This window comes from Dama dama, chromosome 6, assembly GCF_033118175.1.
Source record: "Dama dama isolate Ldn47 chromosome 6, ASM3311817v1, whole genome shotgun sequence".
NCBI lineage: Eukaryota > Metazoa > Chordata > Mammalia > Artiodactyla > Cervidae > Dama > Dama dama.
Window position 1 is genome coordinate 47,390,704 of NC_083686.1, and position 20,363 is coordinate 47,411,066.

At 42.4% G+C, this 20,363-nt stretch overlaps 1 protein-coding gene across 5 annotated transcripts in view; it reads right to left on the reverse strand.

Moving 5' to 3' along the window:
* The window catches only part of DCUN1D4 (defective in cullin neddylation 1 domain containing 4), a 90,341-nt gene that overhangs the window by 40,659 nt on the left and 29,319 nt on the right, over positions 1–20,363 (reverse strand). For all 5 annotated transcript variants that reach the window (XM_061145991.1, XM_061145990.1, XM_061145989.1 and 2 more), the window contains exons 4-7: positions 16,407–16,521; positions 13,297–13,388; positions 5,598–5,668; positions 1,040–1,131 (exon numbers count right to left, since the gene is read on the reverse strand). In XM_061145991.1, the coding sequence (XP_061001974.1) occupies positions 1,040–1,131; positions 5,598–5,668; positions 13,297–13,388; positions 16,407–16,521 (370 nt within the window). The remainder of the gene's footprint in view (positions 1–1,039; positions 1,132–5,597; positions 5,669–13,296; positions 13,389–16,406; positions 16,522–20,363) is intronic.

The window sequence follows — 20,363 nt, forward strand, 5'->3', positions numbered from 1 at the left end:
TTAAAAGAAAAAGAAAAAGCCATTCTAAGTACTTTAGATCAGTTATTCAATACTACCCTAAGAATCAGCACTTCCTCTTTTAATATCATTTGAAATGTTTCATCATTCACCTCATTTGTATCTTTCAAGGGATAAAAGAATGACGATTTATGTTTTCCTGAGTGAAACTCTTAGCAAACACACACACGAAAACACACACACAGACATACATGCATGTAAGCACAAAGTAAATACATAAAACCACTGATTTTTTCCTCAACTCTGTACCAAGTAACATAAACAGAATCTTTATTATTATTAATTTTTAATCACTAGAGTAATGAAATTTTAAACTTTCACAAAGCTAATGTGAGAATATATCAAATAAAAGATAAATATCTTCACTTTAAGTTATACTTCACTCAACTATTCTCACTAACTATACACCAGATGCTAACACTATGAATTTAAACTTATGCTGTCGACCATGGTAGTCACTCAACATACACAGCAACTGGGTACCTGAAATGCAGCTGATGAAGACTGAGATGTATCATAAATGTAAAATATACACCAGATTTCAAAGATTCAATATGAAAAAAAAAGTAAAATATAGCTCAGTGATTTTTAAAATATTGATTAATGTTAGGATGATAATATTTTGGATATTCTGGGCTAAGTAAAATACATTAAGACAAATTTTACCTGTTTCTTTTTCCTTTTTTTAATGTGGCTATTAGAAAATTTTAAATTATATATGTGGCTCATATATATGACAAAAGGATGATCCATTTCTGTTGAATTGCTCTAGAAGAATACTAAAATAAACAGTGTACATTATATAAAAACCTCAATTGCTAAAATTTATCCATATAGCCCTCCTCCACATATGAACAAGGGGCTTGGTCTTCACATCTGTGACCACAGGTGAAGCCTGCCCAGATCCGCAGGCTTTCTTCCAGTCACCCAACCCAGATGAGGTCCCAGAAGGAGGCAGTCAGCCAGGGGAGAGCAAGGACCCCCACTCCCACCCCCATCCCAGGGCAACCTTGGGACTTACTGTAGAGAAGTCATTCCTTTTAACCATTCCTGTAGAGTAAAATAACCCATATTTTGTGCATCCAATTTCCAAGCTAGGACAAGCATAACTACCTGTTTAAAACAAAACAAAGCAGAAAGACCAATCAAATCAGGAGAACAGACCTCAGCAATTAAATACATTAACATCACACCAAATGTTCACAGTAGTTTAGTCACTGAAATATGAACAGCGTAACTCGAAAATGAGTTTTAGTTTGGCAAACATCTAGAAGTTTGATAATTCAGTCTGCTGACAAGGATTTGGACAAACATGACTTCTGTTGATGCCTGATGGTGAAAGTATAAAGGGATTAACCTCTCCAAAGAGGCTCTGCAGTATCGAAACTGGAACCAGCAGTTCCACCCATGGAGGTTATCTCACAGCTACACCTGCACATGTACACAAAGCTGAACAGGCATCAAGACTTACTACAGGACCATTTGTGGTAGTAAAAAACTGAGAACAACCAAATGCCTACCAGTAAGGGACGGCTTAATACACCTTTGCTAAACACATTCTACACAAAGGAAAACGATGTCACTATTGAGACAAATGAAGCGGAGCCAACAACACAAATATGGAACAGTTTCCAAGATTTAAGTGAAAATGAAAAGACATGTGCAGAACAGAGTGTTAAAACCCAAAAGGTAGGTGGTGGGACAGACAGTGGACATCATGTTTGTAAATTCAGCTCTAAAAGGGGGGAGATGGCTTTAACGCAGCCCAACACTCCACGCCTATGGCAATGCGCCTGCAACACGCACAGGCTGGACAGACTGCCCTCAGGCACCTCTCAGTGGGCACCTTCCTTGCTGTGAGTGGATCTTCTGAAACGCCGCTGATGTGAGCAACAGTGACAACCGGTTTGTGGCACTGATCATCACTTCTTCACTTAGATGTTTTAGAGAAAAGGGTGGCACCGAGATAGTTATGGTTGAGTTTAATAAATACCTGAAGGTATAGAAGACAAAATTACATTTTGAAGATGCCTCCAGCTGCAAGCTCTCCGGGGTTCTTACACAAGGACAGAGCTGAGGCCATCTAGATTGGGGAGAGAACAGGAAGCCCTCCCACCTCATCTACTTCAAGACCCAGGACAAGATGAGGAGTAACTTAAAAACAAAGCATGCCATTCCTGGAGAGGTGAAGAAGTGGGACGGGGCCTTCCTAGGACCAGCCTGCCACTCTGCAAGGCTGGCAATCTCCGGACAGTCACTCATAGAGAAGGGAACTCGAGTTCTCAACTGGAGACCACACATACCCTGAACGGCTGTATGTCTATCTGTTGTAAGGGCAATGCGCAGAAAATACATATTTCTATAATACAGTTTGCTGGGGACAAGCAAACGTGGCATTTGGCAGGTAATCTCATTTCTTTACACCAGAAGAACTGACCCATTACATTACTACCTGGGTCAAATGGTGCCCAACTGGGTCAGATGATGGTGACAGTGAGAGGAAAGCAGGGTGATATAACATAAAACATGAGGCAAGCCAAGACATGGAAGCAACCTCAGCGTCCACAAACAAGGCAACGGACAAAGAAGGTGTAGCGTACACACTTTCTAATTCACACTGGTATGTTCTCAGACAGCGTCTGTACTCAGTCCTCTGTTAGGAAGATTAAGGACTCCACACAAACACTTGTTAAGTTAAGAAAATAAAAAACAGTTATGGCAAAGGAACACACACACACACAGTATGCATGTAATGTGGCCAAACAGCCAAACCAGGCATTACAATGGGAATTTCTTCACACAAAACAGACCTTTCCCCAGGACAGCCAATAAGAAGCTAACTAAAGCACTTCAGGGTTACCTCAGTGAATGAAAGCTGACCTGAATTTTACAAGCCTGCTTACATTTCATGAGCTATAAATATCAGGTGGGGCAAGGGTTTTAAATGCTTTAAAGTGGTCACTTATCAATACAGATAAGCCTTTAAAAAACTGTTTCAGTGTCTGTTTTTCAAACAATTTCTAAAACTGGGATGCATCCATAGCTTATGGCTTATCAGATTTACTTAACATTTTTCCCTTTATGTGATGAATAAAACAATAAAATTTCTATTAGTGGCATCTTAAACTGAAATACAGTAATAAATACTTTAGAATAACAGTCTGAATTGGGTTTTTTTGGTCTTCTATGTGATTCAACATTTCAAGATTATTTCCATTCCTATAGAAATGGAGAACCAAAGACTCATAATTACCAAAAAAGATAATAATAGCAACTATTTTTTATTGACTACTGGTATTTGGGGGCTTCCCAGGTGGCACTAGTGGTAAAAGAATCCACCTGCTAATAAAGGAGATTAGGGTTCGATACCTGGGCTGCAAAGATCCTCTAGAGTAGGAAACTGCAAGCCACTCCAGTATTCTTGCCTGGAGACTTCCATGGACACAGGGGCCTGGCGGGCTGCAGTCCATGGGGCCACAGAGAGTCGGGCAGGACTGAGTGACCGACACACACGCTGGTATCTGGGGTGAGCCACTTTAAAGCACGGGGCCTTGCCACTTTTCTGCTCAGAAGCAGCTGTGGCACTCCCCCACACAACAGGCCTTCCTCCCCTGAGAGCAGACGCCCACTCAATCCCTGACCCCTGCGGCCTGACACCGCCCCATCTCCCCACCATCGGGCCCTGCGTCCACCCCCGATTACATGCCGACTGCTGCTCCCTGGGTAGAAACGGGACTCCTCTCAGAGCCAGCTCACTCTCGCCCCTCTTATACTGCCCTCCAGAAAACACTTGTCAACCTTACCCCATTCCCTGTCAGAAAACTTCCTTCTTAAAGTCAGTGAAATGTTCTTTTCTGGCTATGGACCAGATTAAGCAAAACACTACTGACCCAGCTGTCCCCAGACCTTTGCACCAATCTGAATAATGTATTAAGACATCTGAACCAGAAAGATGGCTTAAAACTCAACATTCAAAAAATTAAGTGATGGTATCCAGTCCCATCACTCCATGGCAAACAGATGAGGGAAAAATGAAAGCAATGACAAATTTTACTTCCTTAGGCTCCAAAATCACTGTGGACGGTGACTGTAGCCATGAAATTAAGAAGCTTGCTCATAGGACGGAAAGCTATGACAAACCTAGAGTATATTAAAAAGCAAAGACATCACTTTGCGAACCAAGTTCTGAATAGACAAAGCTATGGTTTTTCCAGCAGTCATGTATGGATGTGAGTTGGACCATAAAGAAGGCTGAGCACCAAAGAATTGATGCCTTTGAATTGTGGTGCTGGAAAAGACTCTTGCGAGTCCCTTGGACTACAAGATCAAACCAGTCAATCCTAAAGGAAATCAACCCTGAATATTCATTGGAAGGACTGAAACTCCAATACTTTGGCCCCATGATGCAAAGAGCCGACTCACTGGAAAAGACCCTGATGCTGGGAAAGACTGACAGCAAAAGGAGAAGAGGGCAGCGGCGGATGTGATGGTTAGAGAGCATCACTGAGCCAACAGACATCAATCTGAGCCAACTCCAGGCGATAGCAAAAGACAGGGAAGCCTGGCATGTTGCAGTCCACGGTGTTGCAAAGAGTTGGACATGACTTGGCAAATGAACAACAACCTGAACTAGATCACATTACAATTAAAAATACAAGGCAAAAATCAGTCCAAAGGCTCTTTAGAAAATTTAAAGTGTTACTGGGAGGAAGTGGGGAAGATGTAGGCATAGAAATGGTAACAAAAAATTTTTAATAAAATTTCTTGGTGAAATCTCCAGGAGCATGACATATCGGCATGGGCACCAGGTTATTTTACCAATGCTTGCTCTGATGAAAGGGATGATCCCTTGGGAGCTCTACCAGAGTATAAATTCATTGAAGATGTAAGAAGCATTTGTTAAACTGGGGGCTGTAATATTAAACTGTATAGCTAACGAGCCAGGGCATTTGTATAATTTTTCATTTTACAGTAAGACAGATGTGGGAATAGGAAAAATATTCAATAATAACATGATGATAAGAATTAGGCAAAAATAATTAAGCATGTAAAAAACTTCTAATTGAATTTTTTAAGGGAAATACTTAGGGTTTTTACACTAAAAATCAATCACTTTCCAAGCTAAATTCAACTGGGAGTAAAGGAGCTGTGAAAAATCCTTGGTAATTACAACCTATTCAAAACTCTTATAAATAATTAATTATTCAAAGTCCTGGACAAACTCTACATTAGGCTGGAACAACTACAGAGGAGGACAAAGATACACAATGCCATCAGTCCCCTAGTTATCTGTCATCGGAGGTACACATGCGCACACCACTTTTTAAATGTCTACTTTAGTTACTTGATTAGTGAAATTAAAGAAATTAAGAAATTAAATGAGAAAAAAAAATGACTAACTGTAGTTACACCACATCAACTGCAAAAAAAGTTCTGCTTTACAAACCAATTCAGAATGGAACTTATTTCTTAGACTGCCTCATAAAAACTAACATATCCTTACTTCTTTACTGTTGCATTATTTGTTGAGAGACCAAATCAGATCAACTGATTTGCCCAAATTAGTAAGTGAGACTTACATTTTCTGGCTCAACACCAATGTCTTCACAGAATTTCTCCATGCCTTCAGGACCTACGACATCATCAGTACCTGTGTGAAAATGCAATTTATACAAAGTAAGTCTAACCGGGTACAGATATTGTTACTACTGTAGCATTACACTGTTAAAATACTTATTATTAAGATCAAATAACACCTAAGGACCATAAACCCTTTCTGAAGGAAGAAATTACCAAGTATAAGTTGAAAAATATTCTGGAATTTAAGTTCTATCTTTAAAGGACTCTGCTTTGCACAGTCATTTACATCAATTTATGGCCGAGTCCTTCAACCTACAAATGATGTACATATAATTGATATTTAAAGATAAGGTTGCTGCTGCTAAGTCGCTTCAGTCGCATCCGACTCTGTGCGACCCCATAGACGTTCAGCCCACCAGGCTCCCCCATCTCTGGGATTCTCCAGGCAAGAACACTGGAGTGGGTTGCCATTTCCTTCTCCAATGAGTTAAAGTGAAAAGTGAAAGAAGTCGCTTAGTCGTGTCCAACTCTTAGCGACCCCATGGACTGCAGCCTACCAGGTTCCTCCATCCACAGGATTTTCCAGGCAAGAGTACTGGAGTGGGGTGCCACTGCCTTCTCCGAAAGATTACAGGTTAAAGGTTACAGCTATTCAATTTCTATTCTTTAAAGTAGCTTATAAATCTCTATTCTTATTTTGATAATAATTTCAACACATAAAATAAATTTTGGAAACACAGTAAAAAACCACCTAATATTCTTTATAAAATTAACTGGGAAGTAATATAATTGTTTCTTTTACACAGGAAAAAAAAAAAAAATCAAGCAGTCTTTTTTTTGTTCTACACAAGGCAATAGTCCTTTCTTCACACTCCACGTTAGCGCTCTCTCTTCCTGAAAGCAATGTCCACACATCACAGCTCTATTGCATCCCCACTCATTCTTCAACCACGGCAACTGTTTTCTGTTCCTCTCCCTCCATGGAAACTCCCCTTGCCAAGGCCACCAATCAGCTCTAATCACCACATCCAGTTGACATAGTCCGTCTCTGTTTTATGTGGCTTCCCTGGAGTAGCTGAGATTATCCTTCCATAGTGTCTCAACCCGGGTCACCAGCTGAAACGGAAGGCCTCATCCCGCAGTTCCCCCTTCTCCTACATTCTCAAGAGCCAATCAACGATTCAGTGCCCTGCCAATTTTACTTTCCAAATATTTCTTAACTGCTGACTTATTATTCAGACGTCATTCTCTCACTTAGATGACCACAGCAGTACCCTCAGGGTCTCCCTATTTCCAGAGCCTCATCCTGCACACAGCCACCTGGAGGGTCGACCTCAAACATAAACTCCATCCTGGCTTAAAATCCTTTGATTTTAAGCTCCCTACCATCTATGGATCAAGTCCAAGTCTCTGGCATATCAAATAAGGTTCTTTATGATCTATTGCCACCCTTCCTCTTCAGCCTCATAACTTTCCACCTTCAAATCAAGTTTCCCAGATATAAAAGAATCAAATAAATATTGCTGAATGAATAAAAATTAGGGTCCAGGAATGCCTACCCATGGTTCGCTCCGCACACATACCCTGACATGTGGTACTACTACACGGTACTACATGTGGTACTACTCTTGGGGCTCAGTCCACCTCCCTCTCCCCTCTTCTCACGCGAGCTCCTTCCATCTTGCAGGCGGGACCATACAGGCAGCCCTCCCAACGTCCCCCCTCCCACCGATGGAGGCCAGGCCAGGAAGTCCCCATGCAATGCTAGGAATACTTTTCCCACATCTGCATCGAGTCCCAGCTCATCTACCTTTCCTTCTAAATTCCAACAGAGTTAAGAGCTATTTATTCTTATAACCTCAACCTACTACCTTGGCATGAAGTAGTTGCTCCATAAATTTTATTGAATGAATGGATGGATATCAGAATACAAAAATCACTCTACAATCTTTCACAGCCTTCAGATGTACCAAGCTGCCAAGATCAGCAGAATCCATCTAAATGCCTGTTTTATTCAAATGTTATCAACTGGGCACATCCTGGAGCTATTCACTGCAGAAGTAGCTGACGAGGAATAATACATGGTCCCTGCCCACCAAGATTGGAAATAAAGCGCAAGAGTAACTTCAATGCAAAGTAGTAACTAGATCACAAAGTATATGGTGGTTTTTCTCACAAAGGGTGACAATTAAAACCACCCTGCACGCTTACTGGTCAGTCCTATGTCACTTCTCTCTTCTAGTCCTTGGCTTTTCTTAAAGTGCAAACTCAGGCTCCTCCACATAATCTAGCCAGAGCAAATACTTTTTCTGCCTGTTTTATTTGCCTTTTAATCACAAATGTGCTATTTTGTCACAAATAATTTCCTTTCACATAATTCAAATCTGTTATCTTTTTTTCTTTTTTTTCTCCTTTTATTTTACATGTTTTTCAATGTATCCTTAATTTTGTCTTATTACAGGAAAATCAAATAAAACTTTACTTAATTTTTAATTTAATTTTTTGGGCAACATTAATACATACAATGATATGAAATTTCAATTAAAACTGAAAATAAAAGTGCTAAAAAAGCAAAAGTTTTCCTTCTAACCTTTCCCTACACCCCAGAAGAATTTCTTTAAAAATCCTTCCTCAAATAAGCTATTTTATAGAATTTTAGCTACAGTAAATATATACATATTTATTTCTATAAGTTTTTCAGGCAATTCTCTTTGGCCTCCAGGTACACAACAATCATTTCATCTTCAATAAATGATTTATTTATTTCCTGTATTTATTTATTTATGTATTATTTAATTATTTTCCTGTATTTATGCCTTTTTTATCTAACAGGATTAGTTAATAACCTCCCAAAACAATGGCAAATAAGAAAGAGTGAGAATGGGCACCCTTATCTCATTCTTGACTCAAACGGGAATACAGTTAGCATTTTATCATCTGGGTTTGTGTGTGCATATGGGCTTCCCAGGTGTCTCAGTGGTAAAGAATCTGCCTGCAAAGGCAGAAGACCCGGGTTCGATCCCTGGGTCGGGAAGGTCCCCTGGAGGAGAAAATGGCAATGCACTCCAATATCTTCGCCTGGAAAATCCCATGGACAGAGGAACCTGGTGGGCAACAGTCCATGGGGTCACAAAGAGTCAGACACAACTGAGTGACTAAGCACACACACGTGTGCATATACCTACATGTGCACACACGTATTCATTACACAAACGATACATGAATACATTCATATGGTGAAACGTTCAAATAGAGAAGTCCAAGTGCAGTAAAGTAAAGACAAAGCTTGCCTTCCTCTCTTCCTTACCAGGCAGGCATGTATTCTCTTGGACCATTTTGCTATGTATTTACGTACGTGCAAATACATAGTGAGATGGGGTTCTTAACTTGTTTATCCACACACACAGTTCAGACCGTGTCCTGCTTTATTTTACCATCTGGTGATCTTCCTGTAAAAACACCCAGCTGATATTCTGTACACTACTCCACCGTAGGCCACTGTGTGTGAACTCCATGTTTCATAGCCCTTATCATTCCACTACCGTAAAGTATCTGAGCTGAGATTAAAGAGCAATGATATCCGATGGAAGTATCCATCTATTTCTAGCCTGCTAAGAGGTTCCATTTGTAGGAACAGATGAGTTTTTAGTATCTGCTGAAAGGACTCATTGGGAGCTGGTTACACAAAGCTGAGGGGAAAAAAAGCACTTTACAATCTTAAAAAAATTTTGTCTTTGGTTTCTATATTTTGTGATCTAAAAAAAGCCTCTTTCTCTGCTACCTATTCCTGAGACTGGCAAGCCACCTGCCGTTCCCCTGCCTGGGCACAGGGCCTGGGGGTCTCCCAGCGGGCTGCCCCACTCACACCCCCTCCAAGCCCACCTCCCCTCCCTGTCAATGCTCATCACAGTGATGGCGCGTCTCCATTGGTCTGTTTATCACACAACAAAATGAGCTCCAAGTGCAGCACTCCGGCCGTCCACACTCACCCCACAGCCTGGCACGCAGCAGGCCCTCAGAGCTTTGCTGAGTTACACTGGGCAGTGGTGCCATTAAGTTTCCCATGCTTTTTTCTTTTTTTTCACATTTTATGCAATGCTATTGTCATATTACTTATATACATCTGTGTATATACATTTTATTGCATCTGTGTATTTTATAAAAAACAAGGTTTTTAACAGCATGGTTTCCAATGGCATGACTCATATTACTTTAATATTTTATCCTAAAAAAATTAAAATAGAGCTTATCAGTCAACATTACTTAAAGGCTACCCATAATCCTGTTATCTACAATAACTTCTCCTTTCTCCTCATTATCATTCCCATGCACACATTCAGATCTATTTGTAATCACATTGTTCACTGGGCTTAAGGATGTACCGACACTAGACTTATCATTTATCTGTAGAACTGAGCAATTTTAATCTAACAAAAGGACTTCCCAGGTGGCTCAGCAGTAAAGAGTCCTCCTGCAATGCAGAAGATGCAGGTTCCGTCCCTGGGTTGGGAAGATCCCCTGGAGGAGGAAATGGCAACACATTCTGAGTATTCTTGCCTGGGAAATCCCATGGACAGAGGAGCCTGGAGGGGTACAGTTCGTGGGATCACAGAAGAATCAGACATGACTTAGCGGCTAAACAACAAACAGGCCACTGGCTGACACAAAGTGGATTAAAAGCAGGTTTGAGGGAGATGGTTTAAAAGCTATGGAATGCCCTAGTGATATGATACTAGAGGTACATTTAGAAGGTAGATATACTGACAATAATCTAGAAGAGAGCGGTCCTCCCACTTTCACTGCTATTTTAAGCAGGGGCTCCTAACTAAATATATTTAACTTCTTCATGAGGGCCCAAGACCATCATGGTACAGTTTCCATAATCACACCACACTGCATCACTGGGGCAAAAGGGGCCACACTGTCTCCTTCACCGACAGCCCACTGCTCCTGATCCCTAACCTCACTTTGGTAAACCAAAACACAGCTCTGCTATAGAACCTAATTCAAAGTGGAGATGAAGAGCCTACAGTCAGGACTTGCAGAACCTTTACAACTCACATGTGTGAGCTTCAGTGTGACTTAAATGTTGGCACTTGGGTACTTGCTCTCACCTCTCTTAGATATAATACTTCAGACGGTGAAAGCTATTAAATTATTTATCTATAGCTGGTAATGAAAAAGAAATGAGATTCCAGCTTCAGACAGAGGTCTAAATAAGACACTCCCCCAATCTTGCCCTCAGCAACCCTTTCTCAAGTCAGAGGACTAGAGTACCAGAGCACCAAAGTGAGTAAACCTATAACCAGAGAACAGGACAAGAGCCGCAGTCGAGGGAGTTTCATTTATCAAATCTCTGAGAATCAGAAACTAAGTTGACAGGGATTTTAAAAGGCAAGAGGCTGTATCCTAAGAGGTGCAAAGGAGGGCTAGGCTCAGGCCAAGGGAGGGCGGAGGGCAGAGGGCAGAGGTCAGGGCCAGAGGTGGAGCTGAGAGCTCTGGGGAGAAGAAAGGTCCAGCTGTGTCACGGGGCTGCACCGCCAAGGCCCCTACCGCCCTGCACGCCACTCTGTTCCGGGCAGGGAGTCACCCCGAGGCGGGCGGCTGTCTCCCGGGGAACACCACCACACCACAGGGGGACCCTCATCCAGGCACGGGCCGCAGCCTCACTCTCTGCCCCCAGACTAGCCCGCAGCGCAGCCCGTCAGCCTTCCTGCGGCCCCTCACCGTGAGTTTCTCCTGAATGACACTGAACTACAGTTCTTACTCATGTGGTTGGGGTATTAAAAAATGAAAGAAGGTGCCAGGTGGGGCTTTTAGTTATTCCCAATTTCAAGTCATTTTTCCTGATGAGATACCAAAAAAAGGGGGGGGGGGTAATAAAAACAGGGAGAGCCACACCACAGAAACTTCTTGCAGTAATGAACCCCACGACGAACGACCTGGCAGGGGTCTCAAGGAACCTAAAGAATGCGGCTTAATCTTTATCCCAAATGTCACCTTTTTGAACCAGAGAAGAGCAATCGAGAAGGAAAAATTGTACTGTGTTTCCTTTTAAAGACAAACAGAAGTGTGGCTTTCACTATGGAAAAATTTATATTTGCTTATACAGGAGGACACAACAGTGTCAAAACGGCTGTGTGATGGTGGCGCGATTAAGTGTACTTTTTCTGTTTAAACTTTCCTTCTTATAATATATGTCATTACAATAAATGTGAACCCATATAAGAAAGCAAGAGATTTTCATAATCAAAGTGACAGGAACACGAGAAAATGCTCCATCACTCAGACCCAAGTACTGAACACCAGGAAACGTGCCGACTACTTTCACTAGGAACAAACTGTCTTCAAGAGAGTCATGCTTTCAAGATGTAAACGTGAGAAACAGACAAATTCTAATACTATGTAAGTGTTTACACTGTGTGTCCATCCCTGCAAATAAAACCCAGCTCAAATTAGTTCAAGTGATGAAAGAGAATTCATTAGAAAGACATTGGGGTAGCTCACAAAAATCCGAAAGACTACAGGAAATCAGGATCACATCTGTTCAAGTCTACCACCAGAAGAGAAAGAGGCTCTTCTTCCAGTTTCAATCTGAAAACCCCAGGGCATTTTATCTGATGGTCCTGACCTGGGTTACCTGCAAGCCCCAGGAACAATCTCTGTGGCCAAAGAGGGCAAGACTTTTATCAGAAAAGGGTGGGGTGGGAGGAAAACACTGGCCTCAGGAAGAATTCTCATTCTGATACCCAAGAAAAGGGCATGGAAACCAGTTATGAGCACTGTCCTTCCTGTAGGAGTACAAAGGTTATTAAGCTAATTAAGCTAAGAGATGCAACCATGTGCTTGTCGAATGGAAAACTGGAGAAAAACACTCCAGGCAAGGGACCACTGTGAGTTAGCTGTCTTTTCTCCCGCAGGTAGTAGCGGTTTTTAAGTGGGGGTAAGGGTGTAGTGGATTGTTAGGGAATGACATGTGTGATCTGCTCATTTTTTTTTTTCTTCAAATTAGACAACAGGCAACACATAGACCTGATTGGGGGTAGAGACTGATACTGAGAAAATCGGTTTGACGGTCACTGGACCTGTCAAGTGCATATGTTGGGATAGAAATTTGGTGGGGAAGAGGAAAAGTAAAATAGCCTTCAGTTCAAAACTTGTCTGAAAGTTTTTCTTTTCCCCTTTTTTTCACACCATACACAGCCACAAAAACAAACCTTTTATTTCAATATTATTCAACTGGTTATAATAAACTGCAAAAATGGGACTGGTTTTAAGATATTTGAAATGACAAAACCAACACTGTCTGTCAAATGATCTTTCAAAACAGAGACACAATATAAGAAATTCCACTGCACTACATAAAGGTACAAAGCAACAACGCCTATTTTAACTTGGACGCATGAACCAAGCAGCCACCCATTACCAGCATTCTCAGCAGGTTTCCTAGCAATCCAAAGTATTTCTCCCAAGTACATTTCATCTTTTCAGTTCCCTCTAGTGTTCCGAGTTCTTTGGCTTAGCTGTTGGCTATAAATAGAACCTTTGGTGATTTGTTTAACTGTGCTCCCTCTTGAAAACAGGAAGACACACATACACACACCCCAAATTTAAAAAGCACTTTTTTTAATTCTTTAGTTTCCTCTAAAGTACTCTGCATTTTTATGAGGCTCAGCCTTAGGTGATATGATTACCTACCTGCATATTCATAGAACCATTCTAAGCACCTCTTACTTGAAAAGGCTTCTTCTTCAGTCTTTATTCTAGTTGAATCATATTTTCTATACATGCTAGAAATTGAGAAAGGAGTTTTAGAAGTTATTTAAAGATACTGAGTTTTTTTAAGTAACAAATAGTTTTTATTTTATTACCCAATCAGATACCTGGTCAATAGGTATTTCACATATATTTAGAACACTCCACTTCTTGCATCTGGAAGCGTCACCTTTAATAACTATAGTTTTAAACACAGTCATACCTAGTATAGAATTAAACGGTAAGCTCTTAATACAGGTTTTTCTCCAATGCACAAATAGCTAGTAAAAACTGAACTGAACAAGTATCTTATATACACCTTCCTACCTCTCTAGCCAGAACCAATACAGAACAATAGTGAGATGCAGGAAGAAATGTCGCTGGTGTTTTCTTCAACTGAAGACCCTAGAATTCAATCGTGTTCCTGAATTAAGTTCTCCTGATGCCCATGTCATCTGAGTCAGGCTGGGCATAGAGCACAGTCTAAGGAAGAACCTGGCAATAGTAGAGACCTCCAAGGAACTTGTTAAGCAAATGAAAAAAAATATCAAATTATGAACAAGCCTCCAGGGGACAAAACCTCAGGAAAAAGAAATACAGAGCAATCCTGGCTCCTGCCCTGCTCCTGGCGTGTCCCAGCCTGTGGAACCAGTGCAGGAGCTGGAGAACTGAGCCAGCAAGCACAGGGCCTCCTCCCGCCCTACTGTGACCCTCGTCAGGAATTCCTTATCTCATGACGGCATGGGGTTGAGGAGCAAGACATTCCCTACTTGGGGAGGGGAAAAGAATCAGCATCATTACAAACAGTGATTTCAACAGAAAAGTTATAAGTTTTATCCCTTATTTATATATGAACATTTATGAATACAGCTTTTATTTACATAACATATAGTATCATACATAATTCTTTTGAAGTGAGCATTTATTCACGATCGAGACTTTCACCAGGATATCTGTATATACTGCTAATTAGAGATTCTGGGTTTTCATACCCAAAAAACCCCAAAATATGTTATAGGGTACTAAGATACTGAAACCACAAACCACTAGTTTTATATTTCCTCTATAAAAAGCAGACATACCGCCTGGAAACAAAGGTGGATACTGGCCAGGGGTTCAAACAGATTTGCTCTAGTCCTGGGTTTGGACATTTTTTTCTCAGCTCAAAGTCTGTAACTGGTCAATTAACTGGAGACCTACATAAGACACTGTAATGTCTGAATTACTTGACAATATTCTACATAAAAAAGGACACTGGAATAACACTCAGAAAAAAATAAATAATATATGCTACTACATGGAAGAACCTCAAAAGAACTATGCTAAGCAAAAAAAAAAAGGCATTTCACATAAAGGTTCATTTACGTGAAATGTTCAGAAAAGGCATATACGAAGGCACAGAAAGTGAATCTGTGGTTCCCTGGGGCTGAGAATAAGGGCAGACTGACTGTAAGCGGGCATCAAGGACCCAACTGGAGTGAGAGCTAAAACTGGTTTGTAGTGATGGTTGCAAAACTCAAACTCAGTAAAAATTACTGAGTGGTACACTTAAAACTGTACACATTGTGGTATGTAAATAAAAATTTTCCAAAAAAGACCAAGAATGAAACTCAATTAAATCATCCAGCTATAGAATTAGCTCCCCATGCCCTGGGTGACCAATGAAATGCTATCAATGAGAGTACCTCACACCTTTCTGCAACTCAACCACCAGTTTTTTTGTGTGTATTAAAACACTGTATTTTAATGAAAAATAATTCTAGTTTTAAAAATAAGTGAGAAGAGGGGCATTATTTTACATTTTTGCAAATGCTTTAAAAATATGGCTTTATATTGGACTGTTCAGTTCTCATTATCTGTTTCTACATTCAGATTGTTGAGATATACTGTTCTGGTTGAATTAGTGAAGAAAATTCAGCCTTGTACAGACTTTAAACTGGCTTTATCACACTAGAAGAATTTAGACCCCAGTGAAAAAATAGTAAGTGATACACACAGTCATGCTATGTGATAATCAGAATTTAACAATTCCTTGATAATCATATCTGTACCACCAAATGGTCAAGGAGCTTGGCTTCATAAAGCTGAATCACTGGTCTAAACTGTGTTGGTGATTATCTTCTAAATCACGGCTACAGTTTTTTCAAATACTTTCCACTCATTTGAGACAGGAACAGTGACACAATTTTCATGCTCTCAGAGTCCATCTCTCTAACCCTCTAAGACTTGTAGTATATGAAACATCACAATGAGAAAGAAGCAGAAAGATCTCATCTGATCCCTCTGATTATCAATATGGCAATTCAGGCCACATCAGTGAAGTGAAATGACCTACAGAGCCAGAATGGAGGAAGACAGGAAAAGGCAGAAAAGATTAAAACTATGATGTCTGTTCATTGTTTAAAAAAGAGAGAACAAAAGTGGCCATTAAAATCTGGCTGAAACAGTAAAGATGCCTAAAATAAGCCAATCTAACAGACCTCGGGAGTTACCGAAATTAGCAGGTCACTTGTATGAAAGAGAAGTGGTCTCAACAGTCTTGTTTTCACGGCTCCTAACAAATCCTCACTCTTCAGAGAAGGAACGTCAGCTCAGCTAATATTCCAGGCAGGCTCAGAACACTGGGGGACAGGCAGCTCCCTTCAGCCACGTGGCCCAGGTCCTTGCAAAAGCAGCTACGGGAATCCTGCTCTTGTTGCAGGTAGTGAAACCCTCTTAAAGAACACATACATACCAATCCTGAGGTCCTCAACGGGCACAGACAGCAAGCCCTTAAAAGGAAAGAAAGAAACTCTACACCAGTTTTGGTGGATCAATGGACTAAGATAAAACTTGAAATTTCTAAGAACCCAGATTACCTAATTCGTTTTTATTTCATGAACCCACACACTAAGTATCACGAAATAATTACACTTTGAAAGTATGCCTATCAGAACCAAAACAACATTCCAGTTGGTATTCGTGTACTTGGAAGGTTCACACTGGGCTCATGGACCAATGTGCCTCTTTGGCACGTATGCCATCAACGTGGATCCACTGTCTCTGCAACGTACCTATCGTGTCTACTTTTCTTGGCAGATAGATCATCTCCAGAAGCAGGTCTTCTCTTTTTCCTCGGCGGCATCACTTTACTAAAGCAGTCTGAAGAACTGCAAGACCGCAGACTTCCTACAAGACACAGTGAAGAGCATAAAAGTAAGGACTGCCACACTGAGACCCTTCTGACCACCACCACTGAATGAAGAGCTTTCACAGTTTATGCTGCAAAGGGTTTATATGTCACCTGTAGATGCTATAAGGTGAAAATATGGTTTTTAGTTCCTCTTTGAGAAAACGTTACACACACAATTTGGATTTCGGGCAAAAGCCTGATATGATCTTCAGCAAAATTTCCACAGAACTTTTTAGTTTGTTTCACCACTTAAAGAAGATTCTTGTCTTTTGGTCAGGGTTCTCTGAGACATAGCTTCAATTTGGTAAACGATATTAAAAATGTAACACCATCACAGAACACCTGTTGAGACCTTACCATATGCCAGGCCCTGCTCTTAACACTCACATGTATGAACTCACTTAACCTCATGACAAGTTTACGAAAACAGAATAATAATGCCTACATAGATAAGAAAATGGAGGCAGAAAGAGGTCAGGTAAGTGGCAAAACTGGAATTCAAACCCAGACAGTCTCACTTCAGACTGTTTTAAACCATTGTAAATTAAAAGACAATTACAACCCCATCCTGGCACAAGTACTGTGTCATTGGTTCCCACAAGAACCCTGAATGACACGCAGGGCAGAGATAATGATCTCTACTGACAGATGGGAAAAGCTAAGGATCAGGCATTCAAGAGACATCCCAAGGTCTTGGAAATGCTAAGCGGTGAACTCTGGACGGCATTCTGCTCACCCGCTAGGGCCTTGGTGAGAGGCCTGGCCCTCAGAGAGCCAGGCACTAGGGGCCGGGTGCCCTGCACTCCGGGCGTGAGCTCTGGCTCCTCACCTGCTCATGTGGCTTGGGCAGTCAATGACCTATCCTGGGTCTCTGGCTCACCATCTGAAAATGAGACCTTCTCAGGAGTGTTCTGAGGTAACTCCTCAGGAGTTTTCTGAGGGAAAAACACCCACTCAGCAGGGGCTCAGGTGCCAAGCGTCACGTGTAGACAGATGCTGGGAACTGAGTTTCACAAAAGAGATATGTGCTCAGGCCAGAGTTCCACGTTTACCTGATCCTTACAACCGCCCTACGATGGAGGGCATCCTTAGCATCCCCATTCTTACAAATGAGGAAACAGGCAGAGCGATGAAGCAGTGGCTGGAACGCAGCAGGTGGGGCCAAGGATGGAACCCAGGCGTCCCAGGAGCGAGGCCCTGGCTCCCTGCCACCGCTCCCTGCCACTCCCACAGGGCCACGGCAGCAGAGGCTGAGAAGCAGGGGACCGAGGCCAGAGCCCGGGAAAGGCCAAAGTAGCTCAGTCGTGTCCGACTCTTTGCAACCCCATTGACTGTAGCCCGCCAGGCTATTCTGTCCATGGACTTCTTCAGGCCAGAACACTGGAGTGGGTACCTGTTCCCTTCTCCAAGGGATCTTCCCAACCCCCAGGGATCAAACCCAGGTCTCCTGCATTACAGGCAGATTCTTTACCATCTGAGACACCAAGGAAGCCCAAGGATACTGGAGTGGGTAGTCTATCCCTTCTCCAGATCTTCCCAACCCAGGAATCGAACTGGGGTCACCTGCATTGCAGGCAGAGTCTTCACCAGCTGAGCTACCAGGGAAGCCCATAGAGCCTGGGGGAGTGTGGATGTTGGGGAATGGGAAAAGAAGATGAGGACCTGGGTGGGGAGAAAACCTGGGTGAGTGTGCTGTCCTCCCAGAGGCTTGAGGAGGAGGAGTGAGCTAGGCAGTGGGTGGGGGCGGGGCAGGCAGCAGTAAAAGGCAGCAGCAAGGGGTGGAGGCGGAGGGGTGAGGCTGGGGAAGGGACCCAGCAATCTGCAAAGCAGGGACAGCTCTTTGCAGAAGGCTGTTCGGAAGGCAGGGAGAGAGATGCCAGTAGCTAACGGTTCCAACCTGAAAAGAACAAGGGCAGGGACTGGAACCTAAATCCTGGACACACTCAGGCTTCCACCTCCAGGCGATGTGCTTTAGGAAGAGGCCAGCCAAAAGCACCTCTCCTGAAACAAACCAGGACAGTGGCGCCAGCGAGCGGGGGTCCAGCACTGGCTGTTGGAGCCGGCTGGCTCCTCAGTGCACAGGTGGAGCCCCCCAGGCTGGAAAGATGACCCTCGGCCACCCTTCCCGGAGCTCAACCAGGGTGGGGGTAGAAGATTCTTCAGAGACACCAGACAGCCTCACATCTCTCTCACAACAGTAGCAAGAATAGCAAGAAGAGCCAGAGCAAGTGTCGCCACCATACGTACCCATCCGTCCTCCCTGCGAACCCAGTCCTGTTTACCCTGACACATCAGGAGGAGGTCTAAGGGGGGCAGAGCCTCGGGCTTTTGCAGACCACCACCAGGCAAGATTTATTCTTGTCCAGTACTGCCTCGGGGTGGGGCTCACAGAACTAAAGAGTGTGACCCAACTTGCCAGAAAGCCTGCCACGCTTCTCGGAAAGGAGCAACTTGAGGTTTGCTTCTCCCTTTTGGATGTGCAGGTGTGAAGGACAGACACTGTCCCCCGGCACCAGTCACAGTCACGTTCTGAGCACTCAGTCCGGCAGTGACCTCCCCCTCCCACCAGTGTTCGCAGAACACAGGAAATGCACACCCCCCCCCCCAGCCTGGGGGAAGATGAACATCATTTAAAACAATGTTTCCACCAATATTCACCAGTAAGATCTGATCCACCACCAGCTCCTTTACCGTTGCCTCTTCGTGGAAACACTGCCATCATAAATAAGTTAACTAACTTTCTCAACTTTCTTTTTTTTTTTTCTTACTAATGAATGCTTTCTGTTAAAGTTTCACAAATCACTTTTCCTGGCATAAAACGTATTCATATTTTAGCTCCAAAGCATCTCAAATGTGGCATTTTGTTCTTGTACTTATTCACGTGGCCCCCGTTCAGATGTCTCTGCTCGAATCATGGGCGTAAGCAAGTGACTGTCAGGAGCCGTCCTTCACAATGCAACAGTGTCTGTTCATTCCTGATGCCTGCTACAGCTCAGGCACCCACTGGCTCCTCGACCCTCTCACCCCCACCTCCCAGGACGAATGTGTCCAACTCACATCCCAGAGAAGTCAGAGAGGACAACACAAAACAGCTCTACAGGCAGAATCCCGGAACTCCATGACTTCAGCTTCAGGCTAGCTCAAAAGCAAGTGTTTAATGCTGAAAAAAACAAGCTGACCTAAAATAATTTGAGGACATGAACCAAGTCAACAAAAACGTATAGACAGCACACAACTCAAGACGGGGTAGCCCCCAGCCCCCAGTATGGCTTCAGGGATCCCACCTGAGCAAAAGCAACAACTCAAGATTTTTAAGTCCATGCACCAAAGTACATCTGGGCTTGCAGGGTTCTGTCTGGTTCACCTGTGCAGACAGAGCAGCTAATATAGTATCATTAAACAGTGGTAAGGTATACATATCCTAGAGTAGACTCTGAAGAAACACTTGTGGAATAAATGTGTTCCTAAAACATTTGTAAATCAAATTCTGCTAAGAAGTAAGGACATTTCCAGAGGTTGAAACACCTATGAATAGGTAATACACCACCATTTCAGATTTTTTCGCCCATTTATCAGTTAAGACAAGTACTTGGCTCAAGTATCCTGGCAGGTAGGATTTTTTTTTTTTTAAACACAAATATTTGAGAATGTTTGCTTCTTAAAATAACTCTGTGATGTCTTTTTATAATCAAGACACTTAAATCCAAATGAATGGTTCACAAATTTGTATTTATCGGTATCATTACATTTAGACTTTACTGCCTCAGAACTTGAATCACTTAATCTACCTGAATTACACTTATTTTACACTGAAAATTTAGTAAGCAAATAATATAAA